The sequence below is a fragment of the Bos javanicus genome, chromosome 4 (genome assembly GCF_032452875.1).
Source record: "Bos javanicus breed banteng chromosome 4, ARS-OSU_banteng_1.0, whole genome shotgun sequence".
Lineage (NCBI taxonomy): Eukaryota > Metazoa > Chordata > Mammalia > Artiodactyla > Bovidae > Bos > Bos javanicus.
In genome coordinates, this window is record NC_083871.1 from 32,813,935 (window position 1) to 32,838,922 (window position 24,988).

A 24,988-nucleotide genomic window follows, 5' to 3' on the forward strand; every position below is an offset into this window, starting at 1 on the left:
GAACTGAGGTATATAAATGACTTAACCGCCTCCTTATGGGGCTCCTCCTCACTAGGGGGTGCCTATACCCTTTTCGCTCCGGGTGTACGTCTCTGCCTTGCTTCTCTGTGTGCTTTCCCACTTGTGCTATGTCTCTAGTACCTGCATTTATAGTTTCTGCCTCTGTGATAAATGTATTTTTTACTGGGAGCAGAGTTCCAGGGAGAAGTAGCTTCTGGCCTCTAGCCATTGCTGGTCTGGTGGCTAGGATTCTGGTTTTCCTCCAGGCTCCTCTGCACTGGGATTAAAAAAAAAAAGAAAATTTTCCAGGTGGTTTTAATGTGAAGTATTCCCTCAGAAGAGACCAAAAGCAGAAGTGTATTCTTTTTGGTATTTTAGTCACCTCTGCTGGGCTTGCTTGGAGTAGCTTGTGGAAATGAACTCTCAGGTAACAGTTTTCAGGTCTTCTTGGGTCACTGTGGAGAATCCTCATGGGCTGTTGAGTTGTTCAGCTCTTTGTCATGCAGAAGCTGGCTCTGGGGCATCATTTCAGCTTAGAGAAGGCTCTAGGGTGTCTTCCACACTTGTTTATTCCTTGGTGTCCTTTTGTAGTTCTCTCATGTCTTGAGGGATTAACTGCTCCCAACTTCTGATCTCTTTGCTATTCCCAGAGACAAAACCTTTTCATAGTAAAACTTCTTATCTCTATAGAAAACCATGTAAGAAACACAAGCAAGTTACACAGTGTATAATTTTCACACTTCCTTCTGAGATGGTCTGCTCTAATTTTGTTGTAGGCAATGGTGAGTAGACACATTCCATGTAGAATTAAGGCTACAGAGACGTTTCATGACAGCCTCTTTTCTGAATCTGTGGTACAGTTGGGTCATACACAGTATAGAACCAAAAGGGGGGTTCTTTATTTAATGTTTGCAGCTTCTTTGGGTCCCTCAAACTGAGAAACTTGGCTTCCTTGTTCCCCGGGATTTATTACTCCGGGGACATACCCTCCTCAGCCCTGCTTCTGCCTTGTCTCCTCCCAGGATTTTCTCGCTGTGTCTGGTGTTGGTACTGCCTCTAAGCAGAGTTTGTGTTCATGATGCTGAGCAGTCTGTCATTCCTTTTTTTTTTTTTTAATTAATTTATTTGGCTGCACTGCGCATCTTGTGGGATCTCAGTTCCCTGACCAGGGATTGAACCTGGGCCATGGCAATGAAAACCCAAGAATCCTAACCACTAGGCCACCAGAGAACTCCCCAGCCTCTCATCCTTAAGCTTGTACCTCCTTGGAGGGATTTTACCTCTTATGGGTTAGGCTCCCTGGGTTTAACTATTCTCCTTCCCTAGTCATTCCGGCTTCCTTACCCATGAACCTCCTGTTCTCTTCCTAATGCCATTTACAGTTTTGGGATTTGTTACTTTTGTGGAGTTTCATAAAACCTAGGAGTTCTAATATGGCTGGGTTTAAGGACCCTTTTGGAGAAGGAAATGGCAACCCACACCAGTGTTCTTGCCTGGAGAATCCCAGGGACGGGGGAGCCTGGTGGGCTGTTGTTTCTGGGGTCGCACAGAGTCAGACATGACTGAAGCGACTTAGCAGCAGCAGCAGAAGCAGCAAGGACCCTTTTAAGGGAAAGAAGAGACCCTGAATGGAGATACAGATTCTGAATTTGTGGACTTGGTGATCCTTGTCAAAGTTGAGGCAAATGAAGTGAGTGGTCCTGGGTATTAAAAAATCTTAAGCAGGCTAACCTTGTAAAGCCTTACTTTAGTCATCTTTGGAGTGGGAACAACAACATTTATTTTTTGAGGTTATATAAATATTAAATGAAATAACCTTTGTAAAGTGTTTATTTCAGTCTGGACCGGTGATAAGGATTCAGTACTTTCACCACAGTGGTTGCTGCTGCTGCTCTTTTAATGAATGCCATTGCTGTAAAAGAGGGCAGTGGTTAAGAGCCTGAGCTTTGAATGCTCTCTCTCCCACTATCTAGTTGTTTGATCTTGGGTAACTTTTTTTTTTAATGTAGGATATATATCTCTCTTTTTAAAAAATTTATTTATTTTTAATTGAAGGATAATTGCTTTATAATATTGTGTTGGTTTCTGCCATACATCAACATGAATCAGCCATAAGTGTACATATGTCCCCACCCTCTTGAACTGGGCAACTTATTTAATGTCTGTTTGCTTCAGTTTTTTCAACTGTTCAAGTATTCAAGTCAGAATATTATTAGTATGGGATATTGTAAAGATTAAATAAGCTAATTTAGGTAGGGAGATTAGAGTAGAATCTGGTATGAAGTAAGTAAGTGTAGTAATGATTGTTGCTGTTATTTAACTGAAGTATCCTCTTGCTTCTGGTTTTGAGTCTCTTCCTTTGTGGCCTTGGACAGGTATAGTAGCCTAGAGCTTTCTAGGCTCTAACCTTCATCTGCCAAAATACCTTCAGGTCTATGTTCTCTATTCTCTGGTGATGTCACTTTTCTGGCTTTGTGGGCACGCCACCTTTAGAACCCTGCTGTGACTGCTTCAGGACAGATTCCCAGTTGATTTTTCCACTGGGTACTGGGTTGGATAATCTAGCACTCAGGTCAAGCTTGAAAAGACATAGCACCTGGAAAGATGTGTGAAGGAAGGTTTATATATGTGAAAGAATGTTTTTAAATTTTGCTTGGGAACCCAGAGTTTCTACTTTTTCTGAACTTAAGTGTAAAAATCTTTGTAGAAAAAAATATTAGGTGATGTTTACTTTACTTTGTTAAACAAAATTTAGTAATCCAATATTGATATTAATGATATTGTTTCAGTGAACTCTGAAGGAGTTTGTTGTGTGCATGGTAACTGAAGAAAAAAGCAGAAGTAGAAGAAAATTAGAAAATGAGTTAATTCCTTAATTTTTAATTGCTTTACATAGTTATTAACATACCTAGTTGGTGGTGTAGTCTTGGTTGTAGTGAGGTTTGGAAAGATAAATATACTTCAGTTAGAGTAGATGGGTGTCCTTCAAACCTTGAAGCTCCAGAATTCATTGAATGTGTGTCAGGGACTGGGTGGCAGGGTGGAGTAAAGTAAGAATGGGAATTTTCTGAACCAAAATTGGCTGGGCAGTAGATCTCCCCCTTAAGCATACCTCAACACACATGCATTTGCTAAAAAAAAACTTTGATTATATGTGTTTTATATTTTGATATTTTGTATAAGATCATTGAGTAAATACTTTCTTAATTTATTTTCAAAAAGGTTTGAAAGCACCTATGCTAGAAATCAAATTCCTAGGGCAAAACAGGATTTTCCTGCTGCTTATCATATATGCTGGCTCATAAATGTGTGTTGAGAGTGATTGAATGCTTTACCTTCATTGATGCTATATTCATTTCTAGTCTTACTATCCTCAAACTAGATTTTATTACTTCAGTTAAGTAGGTTGGAATGAGTGTGTTTTATTTGCCCATACTACTTTAAGAAGTTAAAACGTTCTTAGTGATTATTTTCATTAAGCTGTGCAATGAAATTTTTTGGACTCTAGGTATATTTCTCCCTGAAGAATTTTATCCCGTTAGACATAATTGAAGAGTTTTCTTCATTGGACCCTTTGGTGATTTGGGCACATTATTACTGTTACGCTGTTTATGATTCCTTGATTGTTGTTACTTTATCTCTTTTAAAAAAACTGAAGTATAACTTTTCAGTTTTTCCTCAAATTATAAAAATACATTCCTGTTTAGAATTGTAAATTTTGGAAAGGTAAAAAAAAGGAAGTTAGTGCTTGTCACGTCTGGCATATACTTAAAAGTATAAACTTAGAAATTATGACTTATTTGTCATCTTAGGTTGGTTGTTTTTTCAGATTACCCATTGTCAGTAGTAGTATTTTCTAGTGACGTTGGCGTGCTTACTGTGGGTTCTGTTTTGTTTTTCAGTCAGCTGTTTTGATCTTCCAGTCTGTTTCACCTTTCCTATTTCTGACTTTCATTTTGGAATCAACTTTTTTTTTTTAAAGGAGAAGGAGGAATTGCTTTCACACATTTAGGTTGGTGACATGTATTTGAAGAGACTGATATCTCTAAATCTTATATATTCATTGTTTTATTTACAGACAATGAGAAGTTATTCAGAGTTTCATGACCATGGCGGCGTTTCTTTCAGGTAGTTCTAATGAACTGACATTTATTTCTAGCTTAAATTTTTAAAGAGCTGTGAAAACAGAGCTGATAAAAGACTAGGAAGCTTATTTAGTGATAGAGAAAATTATCAAAAAGAAGACAATACAATTCTAAATGAAAACTATTTGTACAATCTCTTCTTTAATCTACCATTGTTTATTCTATTACTGATATAGTTAAGGCTAATTGCCTTTTTTCTTCTCAATTTTACAGAGTTAATTGTGAGTTGGCGGCAACCTTGCTGAAGATGAAGAATATACATTAGAGGAGGAGATTTTTTTCTTTCACGTCTTGATTGCTTGGTGACTTGCCTCTGGGTACCATTTTTCAGTTGAGTCTGTGTGGTTCCTCAGAAATGGTTTTTACAATCTCAAGAAAATCTATGTCCCAGAAATTGAGTTTACTCTTGCTTGTATTTGGACTCCTTTGGGGATTGATGTTACTGCACTATATTTTTCAACGACCAAGACATCAAAGCAGTGTCAAGTTACGTGAGCAGATACTAGATTTAAGCAAAAAATATGTTAAAGCCCTAGCAGAGGAAAATAAGAACACAATGGATGTCGAGAATGGCGCTTCTATGGCAGGATATGGTAAGATAACCATAGAATATTCCTGGTTTTCTCCTCTTCATCCTGTCCCCATTTAACTGTAATCATGGAGATCCAACGCACTGCTTCATGCACAGGTGTTCACAAAGTAATTTTGTCTTGACTTTTTATTATGAAAAATTTCAAATGTACTGAAAAATAGAAACCTGATAAATACCCAAATAATCTATCACTTAGGTCTTAACAATTCTAACATCTTGCAATATTTGCTTTGTCCAATTTTTGGAAAATATTTAAATTATAAAAAATGTGGCATTTTACTGCTAGATATTTCTGTATGTATCCCTAATACAATGACTTTTCCTGCATAATCAGTGCTGTGGTCATCCCTAGTTCATATTTGCATTTTTCCTGATTGTCACTTCACTGCCGCTGCTTTGTCACTTCAGTTGTGTCCAACTCTGTACAAACCCCATGGACTGTAGCCCGCCGGGCTCCTCTGTCCATGGGATTCTCCAGGCAAGAACATGGAGTGGGCTGCCATTTCCTACTCCAGGGGTTTCACATTACTGTAGATCGTCAATTGCAGAACATCTGTGAATTCCTAAGAAGCGGCATATATATAAAAGAACACATACATATATATACATATATATATATATATACACACGTGTTCTTTTTCATTTTTTTGCCACTATGATTTATCATGGGATGTTGAATATAGTTCCCTGTGCTATGAAGTAGAACCTTGTTGTCTTGAGATTTCTTGATGATGTGCCTTGGTATAGATTCATGTGCTGGAACCTCAGCGGGTACTTTAAATCCTGAAGCTTACATCCTTTATTCTGGAATATTTTTCCAAAATTATTTGATTTTTTCCTGCACATTGTTTTCATTCTTTCTTTTTGGAATTGTTATTCAACATTTGGGCCCTCTGAACTTGTCCTCTCAGTTCAGTTCAGTCGCTCAGTCGTGTCTGACTTCTTTGCGACCCCATGAACCACAGCATGCCAGGCCTCCCTGTCCATCACCAACTGCCGGAGTCTACGCAAATCCATGTCCATTGAGTTGGTGATGCCATCTAACCATCTCATCCTCTGTCGTCCCCTTCTCCTCCTGCCCTCAATCTTTCCCAACATCAGGGTCTTTTAAATCAGTCAGCTCTTCCCATCAGGTGGCCATAGTATTGGAGTTTCAGCTTCAACATCAGTCCTTCCAATGAACACCCAGGACTGATCTCCTTTAGGATGGACTGGTTGGATCTCCTTGCAGTCCAAGGGACTCTCAGAAGTCTTCTCCAACACCACACTTGAAAAGCATCAATTCTTTGGTGCTTAACTTTCTTTATAGTCCAACTCTCACATCCATACATGACCACTGGAAAAACTGTAGCCTTAACTAGACGGACCTTTGTTGGCAAAGTAATGTCTCTGGTTTTTAATATGCTGTTTAGGTTGGTTATAACTTTCCTTCCAAGGAGTAAGTGTCTTTTAATTTCATGGCTGCAGTCACCATCTGCAGTGATTTTGGAGCCCCCCAAAAATAAAGTCTGACACTGTTTCCACTGTTTCCCCATCTGTTTGCCATGAAGTGATGGGACTGGATGCCATGATCTTCGTTTTCTGAATGTTGAGCTTTAAGCCAACTTTTTCACTCTCCTTTTTCACTTTTATCAAGAGGCTCTTTAGTTCTTCTTTACTTTCTGCCATAAGGGTAGTATCATCTGCATATCTGTGGTTATTGATATTTCTCCTGGCAATCTTGATTCCAGTTTGTGCTTCATCCAGCCCAGTGTTTCTCATGATGTACTCTGCATATAAGTTAAATAAGCAGAGTGACAATATACAGCCTTGACATACTCCTTTTCCTATTTGGAACCAGTCTATTGTTCTATGTCCAGTTCTAACTGTTGCTTCCTGTCCTGCATACAGGTTTCTCAAGAGGCAGGTCAGGTGGTCTGGTATTCCCATCTCTTTCAGAATTTTCCACTAATTCCCCTTTATTTGCTTTCCTAGTTTCCACCTTTTTGTCTTTTTGCTTTATTTGTTGAAGTTTTTCCTCAGCTGTATTTTCAGTTCTGTATGGAATTTTTCATTTTGTCTCTTTCATTTTTAACTGCTAAGAGCTCCGTTTTTGTTATTTCCCTAAGGTTAATTAGTGGTAACTTTTCTGAAGTGTTCTTAAAGAGTGAGACACTAAAACCTTGATGGGAAATGCTGAGTTGCTGAGTGGTATTCACTCAGAAGATCTGACTGGGTCATTTGTTTGGGAGTATCCTTAGTATTTACAATGACTTCTGATTATTCCTACTGCTGCTGCTGCTAAGTCGCTTCAGTAGTGTCCTACTCTTTGTGACCCCATAGACGGCAGCCCACTAGGCTCCCCGGTCCCTGGGATTCTCCAGGCAAGAACACTGGAGTGGGTTGCCATTTCCTTCTCCAATGCATAAAAGTGAAAAGTGAAAGTGAAGTCGCTCAGTCGTGTCCGACTCTTGGCCAAATTTCACAGTTTAAGGGCATAATCCTTCACAATACTGCCCTACTTCAGACACCAGCCGTAAGTTTGGGTGTCCCCATATCATCTCCACTTTTTTTCCAGCTCTCTACAAGTTCCAGGGTTCCCACTATCCTCTCAGGTTTATGATGCATGAGATCAGCTCATGGAACTCACTGAAAGTACTATACTTACAGTTTTATTACAGCAGAATGGAAATCAGAATCAGCCAAAGGGAGAGACAAGGCAGGTCTGTGAGGATTCCAGGTGTGAAGTTTCTGTTGTTTTCTCCCTATGAAATCAGAACACATTGCCCTCCTGGCATGTCAGCGTGTGTCAGTATTAAGAGCATTGCCAGTGAGGTGAGCCCACTGAAACTTCCATGTCCAGAGTTTTTATTGATGTTTCATTGTGGAGGTATGATCGATTGAGTCATTAGCCACGTGGTTGAGCTCAATTTCCCAGTCTCCCTCACTGCTCGCCTACTGGAAAGCCCTTACCCTCTACTCACAAGATGGGTCTCGTATGGCTTGCCCCCATTCTGAGTCACCTGGGTACACACTATCTAGGGTGCACCAGGAGTCCCAGTTTAACACATTATTGACCCGGGGTGGTTTTTGCAGAAACTAATGCCTCTCCTGCGAATCCGTCTCTGGTCAATAATATGTTAATATCAAGTGCAATTCCTTGGGCCCACCATGAATAACAAAGACAATCAGCCAGGAACTTCCTGGCATTCAGAGTCTGCCTCCCAGGACCCTGGGACAAAGGCCAGCTAAATTTTTCTTTCCCTTTTTAAAAAATAACTAACGAATTGATTTTTGGCTGTGCCGGGGCTTTTGTTGCTGTGCGTGGGCTTCAGGAGTTGCGTCACGTGGGCTCAGTAGTTGTGGTGCATGGGCTTAACTGCCTTGCTGCTGCGTGTGGAATCCTCCTGGACCAGGAACAGAACCCGTATCCCCTGTTCTGGAAGATGGGTTCCTAACTACTGGACCACCTGGGAAGTGCCCCAGTTTTTTAATTATAGTATCAGTGTCTGTTCATGGCAAATAGATGGGGGAACAGTGGAAACAGTGAGAGACTTTATTTTTGGGGGCTCCAAAATCACTGCAGATGGTGACTGCAGCCATGAAATTAAAAGGCGCTTGCTCCTTGGAAGAAAAGCTATGACCAACCTAGAGAACATATGGAAAAGAGACATTACTTTGCCAACAAAGGTCCATCTAGTCAAAGCTATGGTTTTTCTTGGAGAAGGAAATGGCAACCCACTCCAGTATTCTTGCTTGGAGAATCCCAGGGACAGAGGAGCCTGGTGGGCTGCTGTCTATGGGGTTGCACAGAGTCGGACACGACTGAGCGACTTAGCAGCAGCAGCAGCATAGTTTTTCTAGTAGTCATGTATGAATGTGAGAGTTGGACTATAAAGAAAGCTGAGTGCCAAAGAATTGATGCTTTTGAACTGTGGTGTTGGAGAAGACTCTTGAGAGTACTTTAGACAGCAAGGAAATCAAACTAGTCCATCCTAAAGGAAATCAGTCCTGAATATTCATTGGAAGGACTGATGCTGAAGCTGAAACTCCAATACTTTGGCCACCTGATGTGAAGAACTGATTGATTTGAAAAGACCCTGATGCTGGGAAAGATTGAAGGTGGGAGGAAAAGGGGATGACAGAATGAAATGGTTGGATGGCACCACCGACTCTATGGACATGAGTTTGACCAAGTTCCAGGAGTTGGTGATGGACAGGGAAGCCTGGTGTGCTACAGTCCATGGGGTTTCCATGGGGTTGCAAAGAGTTGGACACGACTGAGCCGACTGAACTGAACTGAATTGAATATCAGTATGTTTAGGTCTTTTCTCTTGAGCTGGTCAGACTCCTTAGAGAAGGGCTTCCAATCTCTTCCAACGCTTGTAGGACATCTATGCATCCAAGTGTTATGGGAGCGAACACTTGTTCTCTGAGCCAGGGGAAAAGGGTGCGGCGGGAGGAGTGGCCTCAGTACTCACTATGAGAACTCTCACTTCCTCCTCCAGTTTTCAGTGTGCTGCCCAGGCCTTCAGCTGTTTCAGTGGCTTCAAAAAATGCCTTTCAAGATTTTCTGCAGTGGTGGAGGGACCATTGCCCAGTTTGGAGTGGTAGAGAAAATTTAGCAATCAGATTTCTTTATAAATCAGTTTTTATCCAGTCCTTCGGTTTTTGGTTCCTTTTTTACTCCTATTTTCATTAGTACCTGATAGAGCAATTTCTGGGCCATTTGGGCTGCGTTTCTATGGAGAAAAATGAATTGCTCTTTGTTTTCTCTTATTTTTTTAATTGTTTTTTGGTTTCTGTTTCAAGATCCCAAGTTTTTCAGGTATGCTAAGTCAGTTATCTAGGACACAGAGTAGCCATTTCTCCCCTGTGGGTGCGTGCTCCGTTGTGTCCGACTTTTTCTGACTCCATGGACTGTAGCCCACCAGGCTCCTCTGTCCATGAAATTCTCCAGGCAAGAATACTGGAGTGGTTTGCCATGCCCTTCTCCAGGGAATCTTCATGACCCAGGGATCGAACCTGCGTCTCTTGGTCTCCTGCATTGGCAGGCAGATTCTTTACCACTGACGCCACCTGGGAAGCCCCAGGTCTCATCCATTTGCTTTCCAGCTTCTGGAATTTTGTTGCTGTTGTCTCCTTTCTTGTTATCTTTGGCCTCATTCATGTATGCATAAAAGAGAGCGTGAAAAAGAATCACCTTTACTGTTTTGATGGAGTATTTAGAGTCAGCAGAGGTTTAAGTGCCTTTATTGAGTTTAACTATTTTTATCTGGGAATACCCTGGACACTTTTTTATTCTCTTTATGACGACTTTTATGAAGTGATGAGGGTTAGTCTGCATTGGCTCTTGAGAATCAAATATCATAGACTAGAGATGGAGTTTGGAGAAGGCAATGGCACCCCACTCCAGTACTCTTGCCTGGAAAATCCCGTGGATGGAGGAGCCTGGTAGGCTGCAGTCCATGGGGTCTCGAAGAGTCGGACACGACTGAGCGACTTCACTTTCACTTGTCACTTTCATGCACTGGAGAAGGAAATGGCAACCCACTCCAGTGTTCTTGCCTGGAGAATCCCAGGAATGGGGGAGCCTGGTGGGCTGCCGTCTGTGGGGTCGCACAGAGTCGGACACGACTGAAGCGACTTAGCAGCAGCAGCAGCAGCAGAAATGGAGTTGGTATAAACTGAGATGGCAGTACTAGTGGCAGGTGCAGATTAAATGTTACATTGTTTTGCATTCTGTTTAGTCCAAGGACACTGGTAGAAACGTGAAGAAGCAATTCTTTTGGAACAAGAGAAAAAATTTTCTCTGCTTGAGCAGAATAACTGATATTTTTAAAGGTAGCTGTTCTGTGCTATGCTCAGTTCAGGCGCTCAGTTGTGTCTGACTCTTCGCCACCCCATGAATCTCAGCACGCCAGGCCTCCCTGTCCATCACCAACTCCTGGAGTTCACTCAGACTCATGTCCATCGAGTCAGTGATGCCATCCAGCCATCTCATCCTCTGTCGTCCCCTTCTTCTCCTGTCCCCAATCCCTCCCAGCATCAGAATCTTTTCCAATGAGTCAACTCTTCGCATGAGGTGGCCAAAGTACTGGAGTTTCAGCTTCCTCATCATTCCCTCCAAAGAAATCCCAGGGCTGATCTCCTTCAGAATGGACTCCTTGCAGTCCAAGGGACTCTCAAGAGTCTTCTCCAACACTACAGTTCAAAGGCATCAATTCTTCAGCCCTCAGCTTTCTTCACAGTCCAACTCTCACATCCATACATGACCACAGGAAAAACCATAGCCTTGACTAGACGGATCTTTGTAATGTAATGTCTCTGCTTTTCAATATGCTATCTAGGTTGGTCATAACTTTTCTTCCAAGGAGTAAGCGTCTTTTAATTTCAATGTTCTATGCTGGGTAGCTGTATGTAACAACTCAGTTACAAGAGCAAAATGAGACTCATACACATGGTATCTTTTAAACTATATTTTAAAATATATGGTGGAGCTAGTTCAATGTCAGTTAATATATATCTGCATCATTTAATGGCCACATGGTATTTGACCAGTGATCTGAAATGTTTTTTTTTTACTTATTTCTGGTTATAAAAAATAAAAGCATTCAAATATTACAGAAATATGCACCATAGATAAGTAAAAGAGCAGAGAGAGAGAATGTCAATTAATTTGGTATATATTGGGACTAGCAGACTTTTTCTTATAGGACTAAATGTTAAGTATTTTCAGCTTTGTGGGTCATTTGGTCTTCTTTTCAGTAAATAAGCATGGCTTGCTTGCTTTCTTGTGAAGTCGCTCAGTCGAGTCTGACTCTTTGTGACCCCATGGACTGTAGCCTATCAGGCCCCTCCCCCCATGGGATTTTCCAGGCAAAAGTGCTGGAGTGGATTGCCATTTCCTTCTCCAGGGGATCTTCCTGACCCAGGAATCGAACCTGGCTCTCCTGAGTTGCAGGCAGATGATTTACCGTCTGAGCCACCAGGGATCCACCAGGGAGCATGGCTGCTGCTGCTGCTGCTAAGTCGCTTCAGTCGTGTCCAACTCTGTGTGACCCCAGAGACAGCAGCCCACCAGGCTTCCCCGTCCCTGGGATTCTCCAGGCAAGAACACTGGTGTGGGTTGCCATTTCCTTCTCCAATGCGTGAAAGTGAAAAGTGAAAGTGAAGTCGCTCAGTCGTGTCCGACTCCTAGCGACCCCATGGACTGCAGCCTACCAGGCTCCTCCATCCATGAGATTTTCCAGGCAAGAGTACTGGAGTGGGGTGCCATTGCCTTCTCTGGGGAGCATGGCTATGTTCCAGTAAAACTTTTTTACAAAGACAGATAACCAACCAGCTCTAGTTTGCAGACATATCATCCAGCACATTTTGAACAAAAATGGGATTGTACTGTATATATACTAGTTTGCAACTTTCTTGTTTTCACTTGATTATAGATATCTTTCCATGTTATTACAGATAGTCTGTTTCATCCTTTTTAGTGACTTAATATTGTTTCATTTTAAAAGGTTCCTTTTTTCTCTGCTTATTCTGTAGTAATGGATAATTTGTTGCTAACCTTGTATGTTGGATTTAGTGCTGTGATAAGTGTGTGTATATGAACCCCACTCCAGTACTCTTGCCTGGAAAATCCCATGGACGGAGGAGCCTGGAAGGCTACAGTCCATGGGGTCACTGAGGGTCAGACACGACTGAGTGACTTCACTTTCACTTTTCACTTTCACGCATCAGAGAAGGAAATGGCAACCCACTCCAGTGTTCTTGCCTGGAGAATCCCAGGGACGGGGGAGCCTGGTGGACTGCCGTCTATGGGGTCGCACAGAATCGGACACGATTGAAGTGACTTAGCAGCATGAAATATATGTGTGAATAATACATTTGTGGGTATTTTATGTTTGTGTGACTGTTTCAGCAGGATGAATTTCCTCAAAATGAAACTTTCTGGCTAAGGGTATGCATGTTAAATTTAATAGACACGTGTCAAGTTGCCCTCCAGGGTTGTGCTGCCAGTGTGCACTCCTGTTTCCACTCTCCCACCACTGTGGAAGTGCCAGTTTCTACACCCTGCACCAGTTCAGTTTACTTTTAAATGGTATCTAATTGTTTGCTTTTGCATTTCTGTGTTTACAGGAGAGGTTGAAAGATTTTCTAGTTTGTTGGCTATTTGTATTTCTTATACATACAAGAGGGAATATTTTGTATCCTTTGTCAGTTTTTCTGCAGGGAAATTACTTTTTGACTGATTTTTTATTAAAGACATTCACGCTGTCAGTATATGTAGCATATGGTTTTGCTCTGTTCATCAGTTGTCTGAATACTTGGTATATTGTTTTTAAAAATTTATATGGTAAAACATGTCTGTCATCTTTTATGCTTTAGTTATATGCTTAAATTTTTTTTTTGTAAAACGCATTGTAATATAGTGCAGTTTTTTTTTTTTTTTTTTTAACATTTTTGTCCGTAATATGGTCTTCCCAGGTTATGCTAGTGGTGGAGAATCTGCCTGCCAGTGTGGGAGATGTAGGAGACTCAGGTTCAGTCCCTGGGTCAAGAAGATCCCCTGGAGGAGGAAATGGCAACCCACTCCAGTATTTTTGCCTGGAAAATTCATGGACAGAGGAGCCTGGCAGGCTACAGTCTACGAGGTCACAAAGAGTCAGACAAAACTGAGCAACCAAGCACACACACAAGTCTGTAATACAGTTGAGATTTCTGGTGCAAACAGTGAGAGATGCTGGTTCTTTTTTGCAGACTAGGTAGCCAGTTATTTCAGTTTCATTATTTGAATTCTATCCTTGTGCCAGTAATCTGGAATGGCAATATAAATTACAGTAAGGTGAGAATTTCGTGAGTTCTGGTGAACTTGAACTTTAAGCCATTGATAGAAACCATTAGCCTCTAGTTGCTACCATATAAAAAGGCTAGTCAGTCAAAATAATATTTATTGAATGATTTTCCCTTGAGCTATATAATGTGATTTTCCCAGTTGGCAAACAAAACACAAGGTAATATATTTTTTTAAATGTTGGTCTACAATGAATTGTTACTATTGCAAGAGCCATGGACAGATCAGTTCAGCTTTAAGATTACTGTCTGTAAATTTTGAGGAGTAACTTGTACTTTCTTTTTAAGATATCAGCATTTCTTTTTAAGATATCTTAAAAGATATCTAAGAATATTGCTTAACATTCTTAGTTTTCTCTAAGAAAAAAAAAAACTTACGTTTCTTCCCATGTAACATTTTTTGGATTCTGTGATTTGTGCAGAGCAGTGAATTTGGGGTTATTGTTCTGATGCCCAGTGACTATTAGAGAACATTTGCAGTTGACCTGTGGTTTTCTACACCTGAATGTACAGCAACACATCTTTTTTCACCTCAGGCTTTTCCACCCAAAGTCTGACCTTACTTTCTTTTAAGAGTTTTGGTTTTACCTCTGTTGTTGCTGAAAAATGGACTCCACCAAATATTTTCAGAGAATTGGAGAACAGTTTAGTGTTAATATTTAAATGCTATTCTGAGAATTAAGAACTGTCAACCAGGCATAGACAGAGACAAAACAAGCAAAACCCCAACAGAAGCCTGTTCTCTGTAGCCAAAGAGGGGCAGCCTAGCAAGATAAAAACTTTTAGACAGTAAACCATTCTCCTCTAACCAGACACCACAAAAGAAAGTTACCACTATACCACCCACGTTATCAAAGGCCAAGTGAGGAGCACAGACTCCCACCCTTGTGAGGCTATAACAGAGCATCCAGACTCCCCCTACACCACGTGGAGACCACATGGGGAGCCAGAACTTCTACCCTTACGCAGTAATGAGGTGCTCACCTCCCTTCCTCAGGGGTGACGTGTGGAGAGTGAGGACTTAGCATTGCCCAGTGGTAAGGAGCAGTCTGCATCACAGTGTCAGTGAAGAGTATGGGGAGGGCGCCTGGAACTCCTCCCTCTGTCCAGCAGTGACAAAGAGCTCACCACCTTCAGGTGGCAGTGGAGGCTAAGTGGGAACCTAGATTTTTGCCTCCACCTGGCAGTAACAAGGTGACACCCGTCTGCCCTGCCACAGTGGTATCAGAGAATACTACTTAACATAGGAGGTTTAAATAAGATCCTGACTTTCATAATAAAATATGTAAATGTCCTGGTTACAAATATAAATCAGTTGTCATACCAAGAACCAGGGAAATCTTAAACTGAATGAAGAAAGATAACCAATGACTAATGTTAGAATTATCTGAAAAAGATTTTAAAGCAGTCAGGATTAAATGCTTCAGTGAGGAATTAATGAGCACAAAGAACAGAATGAAAGAACAGAAAGGCTCAACAGGGAAACAGTAAGTCTTAGGAGATAAATAGAGCATATAAAGAAAAACTAAATGGAAATTTTTGGGCTGAAAAATACAATGACTGAAATGAAAAGTATGAGTTAGCAGATTGACTCAAAAATAGAAAGGAGAGAACAGAGGATAGTATCAGTGAACTGAAATATAGAACGATATAATTACCCAACCTGAACAACAGAGAGAAAATAGACTTAAAAAAAATTCCAGCACGTTAGCGACGTGTAGGATTATAACAACAGATGTAACTTTTGTGGAAGAAGAGAATGAGGGCAGAGCTGGAAAAATAATTCAAAAAAATTATGACCAAAAACTTTTCCAAATTTTTCAAGAGACACAGACCTCAGATTCAAGAAACTGAGTGAGCCCCAAGAATGATTAGTCAAAAAAGTCCATGCCCTGATACATCATAAGTAAGCATCTGAAAACTTAAAAGAGCAACTTAGGAAAAAAAACACTTGGACTTACCTGGTGACCTTAGGATTCTGGGCTGTCACTGTGGTGGCCTGGCTTCAATCCCTGGTCAAGGACGATCCCACAAACTGTGTGATATGGCCAAAAAAAAAAAAACTTTTCAAAAGCACCTAGAGAAAAGCAACACTTAATGGTGAGAAGACAAGTCAAATGATAGTGGATTTCTCATCACAAACCATCAAGTCTGGAAATAAGTGGCATATGTATGTATATATATATTTAATTGGAGGATAATTGCTTTACAATGTTGTGTTGGTTTCTGGCATATTGTGTTTTAAATGCTTAAAGAAAAGAACTCTTAATCCAGAATTCTATACCCAGTGAAAATACCCTTTAGGAATTAAGGGAAATCAAAGGTATTTCTTAGATGAAGGAAAGTTTGTGAGTTTGTTACCAGCAGACCCACACTAAGAAACAGCTAAAGAAGTTCTTTCATTGGAAAAGAAATGTTAAAAATAGAGGAAACTTGGAACAATCAGGAAGGAAAGAAAAACACCGTGCATAAAAATAAAGGTAGGTCATTAGATTCTTTTTATTCTTGAGTTTTCTAAACTGAAGGAAAAATTGTTGAAGGAAAAATTATAACACTGTTTGATGTGATTCTAAATTTATGTAGAGGAAATATTTAAGGCAGTATCTTATAAATGAAGTAATTGGTAAAAGGATGGCGTATTCAGATTTTTAAATCTAAATAAAACAAATCAAGGAGAGGGAGAGATAGACTTTAAGAAATTCGCTGCTTATGCAGTTGTGGAGCCTGGAAAGTCCAAAATCTTCAGGGCAGGCTGAAAATTCTGGCAAAAACTGATGTTTAGGTCCTGAGTCTGAAGGTAGTCAATCTGGGGACAAAATTCCTCCTGTTCCAGAAACCGTAGTCTTTTCTTAAGATCTTCAGCTTACTAGATGAAGTATATTCACATTATGGTGAGTAATTACATTACTGAAAATCTACTGGTTTAAATGCTGTGCTAAGTTGCTTCAGTCATGTCTGACTCTTTTTTGACGCTATGGACTATAGCTTGCCAGCCTCCTTTGTCCATGGGATTCTCAGGAAAGAATACTAGAGTGGGTTGCCATGCCCTCCTCCAGGGGATCTTCCTGACCCAGGAATCAAACCTGAGTATCCTGTGGCTTCTGCGTTGCAGGTGGATTCTTTACCACTGGGCCTTGCTAATCCCATCAAAAAAGTACTTTCGCAGCAATATCCAGACTGGTAGATTTGTCTACATACCATAGCCTAGCCAGATTGACACAAAATGAACCGTCGCAGATGATGGTTATTCAGTCACTCAGTTGTGTCCTGCTCTTTGCAACCCCATGGACTGCAGCACGCCAGGCTTCCCTGTTCTTCACCATCTCCTGGAGCTTGCTCAAACTCATGTCCATTGAGTTGGTGATGCCATCCAACTATCTCATCCTCTGTTGCTTCCTTCTGCCTTCAGTTTTTCCCAGCATCAGGATCTTTTCCAGTGAGTCAGCTCTTTACATTAGGTGGCCAAAGTATTGGAGTTCCAGCTTCAGCATCAGTCCTTCCAGTGAATATTCAGGATTGATTTCCTTTAGGATTGACTGGTTTGATCTTCTTGCAGTCCAAAGAACTCTCAAGAGTCTTCTCCAATACCATAGTTTGAAAGCATCAGTTCTTCAGTGCTCAGCCTTCTTTGTGGTCCAGCTCTCACATCCATACATGACTACTGGAAAAATGGTATCTTGGACTCTACGGACTTTTGTTAGCAAAGTAGTGTCTCTGCTTTTTAATATGCTATCTAGGTTGGTCATAGCTTTCCTTCCAAGGAGCAATCGTCTTTGAATTTCATGGCTGCAGTCACTGTTTGCAGTGATTTTGTAGCCCAAGAAAATAAAATTTGTCACTGTTTCCATTGTTTCCATATCTGTTTGTCATGAAGTGATGGGACCAGATGTCATGATCTTAGTTTTTTGAATGTTGACTTTTAAGCCAACTTTTTTCCTCTCCTCTTTCACCTTAATCAAGGGACTTTTTAGTTCCTCTTCACTTTCTGCTGTAAAGGTGGTATCATCTACATATCTGAGGTTATTGATATTTCTCCCTGCAATCTTGATTCCAGCTTGTGCTTCATCCAGCCAGGCATTCGCATGATGTACTCTGCATATAAATTAAATAAGCAGGATGACAGTATACAGCCTTGATGTACTCCTTTCCCAATTTTGGATCAGTCTGTTATTCTATGTCTAGTTCTAACTGTTGTTGCTTCTTGACTGGCATACAGGTTTCTTAGGAGGCAGGTAAGGTGGTCTGGTATTGCCATCTCTTGAAGAATTTTCCACAGTTTGTTGTGATGCACACAGTCAAAGGCTTTAGTATAGTCAGTGAAGCAGAAGTAGATGTTTTTCTGGAATTTTCTTGCTTTTTCTATGATCCAGTGGATGTTGGCAATATGATCTCTGGTTCCTCTGCCTTTTCTGAATCCGGCTTAAACATCTGTAAGTTCTTGGTTCATGTACTGTTAAAGCCTCACTTGGAGAATTTTGAGCATTACTTTGTTAGCATGTTAAATGAGTGCAATTGTATGGTAGTTTGAGCATTCTTTGGCATTGCCTTTCTTTGGGATTGGAATGAAAACTGACCTTTTCCAGTCCGGTGGCCACTGCTGAGTTTTCCACATTTGGTGGCATATTGCGTGCAGCACTTTGACAGCATCATCTTTCAGGATTTGAAATAGCTCAACTGGAATTCCATCACCTCCACTAGCTTTGTTGGTAGTGATGCTTCCTAAGGCCCACTTAACTTCGCACTCTAAGATATCTGGTTCTAGGTGAATAATCACACCATCATGGTTATCTGGGTCATTAAGGTCTTCTTTTGTATATTTCTTCTATGTATTTTTGCCACTGGTTTGTAATCTTTTCTGCTTCTGTTAGGTCCATACTGTTTCTCTCCTTTACTGTGCCCATCTTTGCATGGAATGCCTCCTTGGCATCACTGATTTTCTTGAAGAGACCTCTAGGCTTTCCTATTCTGTTGTTTTCCTCTATTTCTTTGCTTTGTTCATTTAGGACAGCTCTCTTATCTCTCCTTGCTATTCTTTGGAACTCTGCATTCAGATGGATATATCTTTCCTTTTCTTTGCCTTTTGCTTCTCTTCTTTTCTCAGCTATTTGTAAGGCCTCCTCGGATAACCATTTTGTCTTTTTGCATTTCTTTTTCTTGGGGATGGTTTTTTTTTTAATCTTTTAAAAAATTTTTATTGGAGTTTAGTTGATTTATAATATTGTATTTCAGGTGCATAGGAAAGTGAATCAGTGATACATATATTCACTCTTTTTTATATTCTTTTCCCATGTGGGTCATTAGAGATTACTGAATAGAGTTCCCTGTGCTATGCAATAGGTCCTTATTTTCTATTTTCTATTTAGTAGTGTGTATATGTATATTGGGTTGTTGGAAAAGGCTGTTTGCTATGATCAGTGCATTCTCTTGGCAAAACTTTGTTAGCTTTTGCTTTGCTTTATTTTGTACTCCAATGGCACACTTGCCTGTTACTCCAGGTATCTCTTGACTTCCTCCTTTTGCATTCCAGTCCCCTATAATGAAAAGGACATCTGTTTTGGGTGTTAGTCATAGAAGGTCTTGTAGGTCTTCATAGAACCGTTCAACTTCAGCTTCTTTTGCGTTCGTGGTTGTAGCATAGACTTGGATTACTGTGATACTGAATGATTTGCCTTGGAAACTAACCAAGATCATTCTGTCATTTTTGAGATTACACCCAGGTACTGCATTTTGGATTATTTTGTTGACTGTGAGGACTTCTTCATCTTTCACTGCAAAGGATATAATTAGTCTGTTTTCACACCATCTGGTGATGTCCGTGTGTAGAGTCGTCTCTTGTGTTGTTAGAAGACAGTGTTTGTTATGACCAGTGCATTCTCTTGGCTTAACTCTGTTAGCCTTTGCCCTGCTTCATTTTATACTCCAAGGCCAAATTTGCCTGTTACTCCAGGTATCTCTTGACTTCTACTTTTGCATTCCAGTCCCCTGTGATGAAAAGGACATTTTTTTTTTTTGGTGTTAGTTCTAGAACGTCTTGTAGGTCTTCATAGAACCGTTCAGCTTCTTCAATGTTAGTGATTGGGGCATAGACTTGGATTACTGTGATATTGAATGGCTTGCATTGGAAACGAACAGAGATCATTCTGTCGTTTTTAAGATTGCACGCCAGTACTGCATTTTGGACTCTTGCTGATTATGGGGGCTACTCCATTTCTTTTAAGGGATTTTTGCCCACAGTAATAGATATAATGGTCATCTGAATTAAATTCACCCATTCCAGTCCATTTAGTTCACTGATTCCTAAAACGTTGACATTCACTCTTGCCATCTCCTGTTTGACCACTTTCAGTTTAGCTTGATTCATGGACCTAACATTCCATGTTCCTATACAGTATTGTTCTTTACAGCATCAGACTTTACTTCCACCACCAGACATATCCACAGCTGGGGGTTCTTTAAGCTTTGGCTCTGGCTCTTCATTCCTTTTGGAGCTATATCTCCGCTCTACTCCGGTAGCGTTTTGAGCACCAACCAACCTGGGGAGTTCATCTTTCAGTGTCATATCATTTTGCATTTTTCATACTGTTCATTGGGTTCTCAAGGCAAGAGTACTGACGTGGTTTACCATTCCCTTCTGCAGTGGACCACGTTTTGTCAGAACTCTCCACCATGACCCACCATCTTGGGTGGCCCTACACAGCGTGGCTTATAGTATCATTGAGTTAGACAAGGCTGATGGTCCCTCCCATCAGGAAGGGACTGGCTGTGGGGAAACTGGGCCTTACTCTGTTCGGGGAGGCCATGCTCAGTAAATCTTTAATCCAACTTTCTGCTGATGGGTGGGGCTGTGTTCCCTCCCTGTATCTTGGCCTTAGGCCAAACTATGTTAGGGGTAATGGTGACCTCTTGCAAAAGGATTTATGCCAGGATGCTGTGGCTCCCATGACTGTTGTAGTCAGTGCCCCTGATTACGCAGTAGGTCACTGTCAACCCACACCTGTGCTGGAGGCTCCAGGACACTCAGCAGCAAATCTGGCTCAGTCTCTTGTGGGGTCACTGCTCCTTTCTCCTGCTTCCTGGTGCATACAAGGTTTTTGTTGTGCCCTCCAAGAGTCTGTTTCCCCAGTCTTGTGGAAGTTCTGTAATCAAATCCCACTGACCTTCAAAGTCAAATTCCCTGGGGATTCTCAGTCCCTTTGCTGGATCTGCTGGATCACAGATGGTTAAGAGAGGTAAAGCTTCTGTATATCACTATGATTGGTAAAATGACTGTCGTACATTATGTATAAGGTGTAATATCCAGAACAACTAAAACTTGCAGAGAGATACATTTAAAAACCCTTCAGAAAAAAAAAAAAAAATTCTAAAAAGTACTCAAGTACCCCATAGGAAGGTAGGAAAAGGAAAACAGGGAAGTGAAAAAACAGAACAAACAAAAGATGAAATTTCAGACTTAAGTCCTAATATACCAGAATTACATTAATTATTAGTGTTATAAATACACTAGTTTGAGGACATTGGCAGATTGGGTTAAAAAACATGACAAAGTATGTGCTGTCTACAAGAAACTCACTTCAAACTTAATGATACTGGCTGGCTGTAAGTAGAAGGATTGGAAAAGATATTTCATGCAAATATTTGTCAAAGGAATGCAGGGATGTCTACATTAATAACAGATCAAGTAGACTTCAGAGGAAAGAAAACTACCAGTGTTAGAGAAGGACATTATATAATCATAAAGGGATCAATCTACCCAGAAGAAATAACAGTCCTAAATGTATCTACAAAAATGATAGAACTGAAAATAAAAATGCATAAATCCACAATTATAGTTGAGAATTTAAACACTGCTCTCTCAGAAACTGATAAAACTAGGCAGAAAATCTACAAAGATATAAAAGACCTGAAGAACACAGTCTAAGCAATGGACTCCTACATATTTGGAAGCTCCATTAATAACAGCAAGATAACATTTTTTTTTCAAATTCTGTAAGCATTTTATTTATCATTGAAGAAGAAACACAGGAGCATTGTGTTGGCTTCAATGAGACCAAATAGTTAATCTTTAACATAGCTACCACACTCCAAAATAGAAGTCAACACAGGGGATATACATGGGTTTTAACAGTCCATAGAACATTTACAAAAATAGTTATCCTAAGACATAAAACAGACCTCAACAAATTTATAAGAATTGGGATCATAAAGCTGTGACTGCAGTGAACTCAAAATAGAAATAAAAGAGTGGTAATAGGACAATCCCCAAATGAAAGTGCAACATAAAAAATTGTGGGACACAGCTACAGCCATGCTGAGAGAGAAGTTTACTTTAGAAAAGTACATACTTTAGAAAAGAGAAGTCTTAAATGTATAATCTGAGCTCCCACCTCAAGAACCTAGAAAAAGAAGAGCTAAATAAACCCAGAGCAGAGCAGAAAGAAGGAAATGATTAAAATAAGAACAGAAATAAATGAAATTGAAAGAAAGTCAGTAGAGAAAATCAATGCAACAAAGAGCTTTTCCTTTGAAAGAGTGGGGAATAAACTGGCAAACTTCTAATAAGACTGACAGAAAAATTGCAGTGTCACTACAGACACTGCAAATATCAAAATAATAAGAGACTAAGAACAGCTCTACACATAAACATAGGAACTTATATGAAAGGGGTTGGTACCTCTAAAACTGTGAACTAGCACAGTCACTCAGTATGGAATAAGTAATTCGAATAGCTCTGTATAGGCATAGCTCAGAGATACTTGGTTCTAGACCACTGAGATAAAGCAAGTCATTCCAAGTTTTTGGTTTCACAGTGCATGTAAAAGTTACATTTACACTGTAGTTTATTAGGTGTACAATAGGAATAGCATTATCCAAGAAACCAAATAAATGTACACACTGTAATTAAAAATACTTTATTGCTAAAAAATGCTAACCATTATCTGAGCCTTCAGCAAGTCATACTTTTTTTTTTTTAAACTGGTCTTGCCTTGATGTCAATGGCTGATGACTGGTCAGGGTGGTGTTGCTGAGGTTGGCAGGCTGTGACAATTTCTTAACATAAAACAGCAGTGACGTTTGCCGCATCAGTTGACTGATTCACAAATGATTTCTTTCTAGTATGCCATGCTGTTTGATAGTGTTTTACCCACAGTAGAACTTCTTTCAGAGTTGAAACAAGTCCTCAAACTCGGCTGCTGCCTTGTCAACTAAGTTTATGTAATATTCTTTTTTTTTTCTCTTTTTGTCATTGCAAGTCTTCATAGCAACTTCACTAGGAGTAGAGTCCATGTCAGTAAACCAGTTACTTTACTCATTCCTTAAAGAAGCAACTCCTCATTTGTTAAAGGGTTTTTTTTTGTTTGCTAATTTTTTTTTCTGTCATGAGATTGCATCAACTCAGTGACAATCATCAGACTCCACTTCGAATTCCAGTCCCCATATTGTTTACACATACCTGCACATCTGATCACAGATCACCATAACAAATACCATAATGAAAAAGTTTGAAATATTGCGACAATTACCAAAATGTGACACAGAGACATGAAGAGAGCAAGTGCTGTTGGAAAAATGGCACCGATACACTTCCCTGGCACAGGGTTGCCACAACCTGTCAATTTGTATAAAAAAAAAATCACAGTATTTACAAAGTGAGATAATGTTTGTAACTGTTAGGGAAATTGACTATAAGAACTTCCAAAAAGAAATCTTCAGGCCCAGGTGGTTGCACTGGAGAATTCTATCAAAAATTTTAATAGCAATTAGTATCAATCTTACACAGTCATTTCCAGAAAATAGAAGAGGAGAGAACACTTCCCAGTCCATTTATAAGGCTAGTATTAACTTTACACCAAAACCAAAGACTGCATTGGTAATAAAAACTAAAGACCAGTATCCCTCATGAGTATAGATGTGCAGGTCCTTAGGAAAAACTTAGCAAGTGGAATTCAACAACATATACAGAGAATTAATTACTGTTACCAAGTGGCATTTATTCCAGGGATGCAAGTCTGTTTTAATTTTCAAAAAGCAGTCAGCTTAATCCATCATAGTAGAAGGTTAATGAAAAGAAAGAGGGTTACTGTAAGAGAGCAACCCAGGAATCCTTGTGGTGAAGGAAATACTCTGCATCTTGACTGTACCAGTATAGACTCTAGTAGTGATGTGTTATGTGATTTTGCAAGATGTCACTATTGGGGGAAACTGGGTAAAGGGTACTGGAATCTTGTGTTTGTTACTTCTTGCACTTAGTCAGATCATTATATAGCTTTTCTTTTCTCGCTTAAAAACTAGGCTTTTTTAATGTACCTAGGCATTTAATTTGTATGTGAAGTTTGATGAGAACATCTCTTGATCTACTCACGAGATCTAAACAGTGTGCCTTGCACTCTTAAGTAGGGAAGTAATAAAATATTTGTTGAATGATATAATTTATTCAGCACTCAGTGGGAGAGGGTAGCTGTATTAAAAATGTAAAAGACTGAACAATTAATGTACACTTAATTACAGAGTTTATGAGGCTTTTGAAATGATTTTTACCTAGCTATTTGCTCTGATATTTAAATTAGCTTTTAGTTCTTAGGAAGCATTCTTGTTTTGTTGCTGGCTTCATAATAAAACTTTACAGTGAGTAATTTGCTTTGATCAAGAAGTGACTTCTAACTTTTCTCCCTTGTACAATTAAGCAGATTTTAGTGGCAGTAAAATATTCATTTGAATTTGAAAAATATTAATAAGGAAAAGTTTTTGACTTACATTTTAAACACTTAATGTGTTTTATTTTCATTAGTCATTTTTGCATTTTACTATAATTGTGTTTCTTTTTTGTGTACACATGATTAATTTTATTTGTATCTGCCTCTCCTCACATTTATACAAATAGTAAAACCTATTGGGATATAAAAAAGAGATAAATCAAGATAGAGACATATAGGTATGGAAGTTTATTTTACTTTGTATAATATCTTTAAGGTTCATCCATTTTGTATCGTGTATTAGAGATCATTGTTCCTTTTTATGGCTAAATAATATTCTCTTGCGTGTGAATACCACATTTTGTTCATCTTGTTGCCTACTGATGGACACTTAGGTTATTTCCACCTTTTTGCTATTGTGAATAATTCTGAAATAAACACTGGTGTACAGGTACCTCTTGGAGTCTCTTTCACTTTTTAAAGGTATGTACCTGGGAGTGGAATTTCTGGGTCGTATGGTTTGATCCCTGGGTTGGGAAGATCTCCTGGAGAAGGGAAAGGCTACCCACTCCAGTATTCTGGCCAGAGAATTCCATGGACTATATAGTCCGTGAGGTCGCAAAGAGTCAGGCACGACTGAGTGGCTTTCACTTTTACTTTTTTCATGGTATGTTTAGGTTTTTTAGAAACTGCCTGGCTGTTTTGCATGATGGCTATGCCATTTTATA

The 24,988-nt window shown here is 39.8% G+C and overlaps 1 protein-coding gene across 5 annotated transcripts in view; it reads left to right on the forward strand.

Annotated features, from left to right (window-relative positions):
• Positions 1 to 24,988, forward strand: part of CCDC126 (coiled-coil domain containing 126) — a 42,152-nt gene that overhangs the window by 13,734 nt on the left and 3,430 nt on the right. For 3 of the 5 annotated variants that reach the window (XM_061413717.1, XM_061413715.1, XM_061413716.1), the window contains one exon: positions 4,359 to 4,738. In XM_061413717.1, coding sequence (XP_061269701.1) covers positions 4,501 to 4,738 — 238 coding nt within the window. In that variant the 5' untranslated portion in view covers positions 4,359 to 4,500. Of the gene's footprint in view, positions 1 to 4,078; positions 4,129 to 4,358; positions 4,739 to 24,988 lie in introns of all 5 variants that reach the window. The other 2 variants (XM_061413714.1, XM_061413713.1) reach the window with 1 other exon arrangement.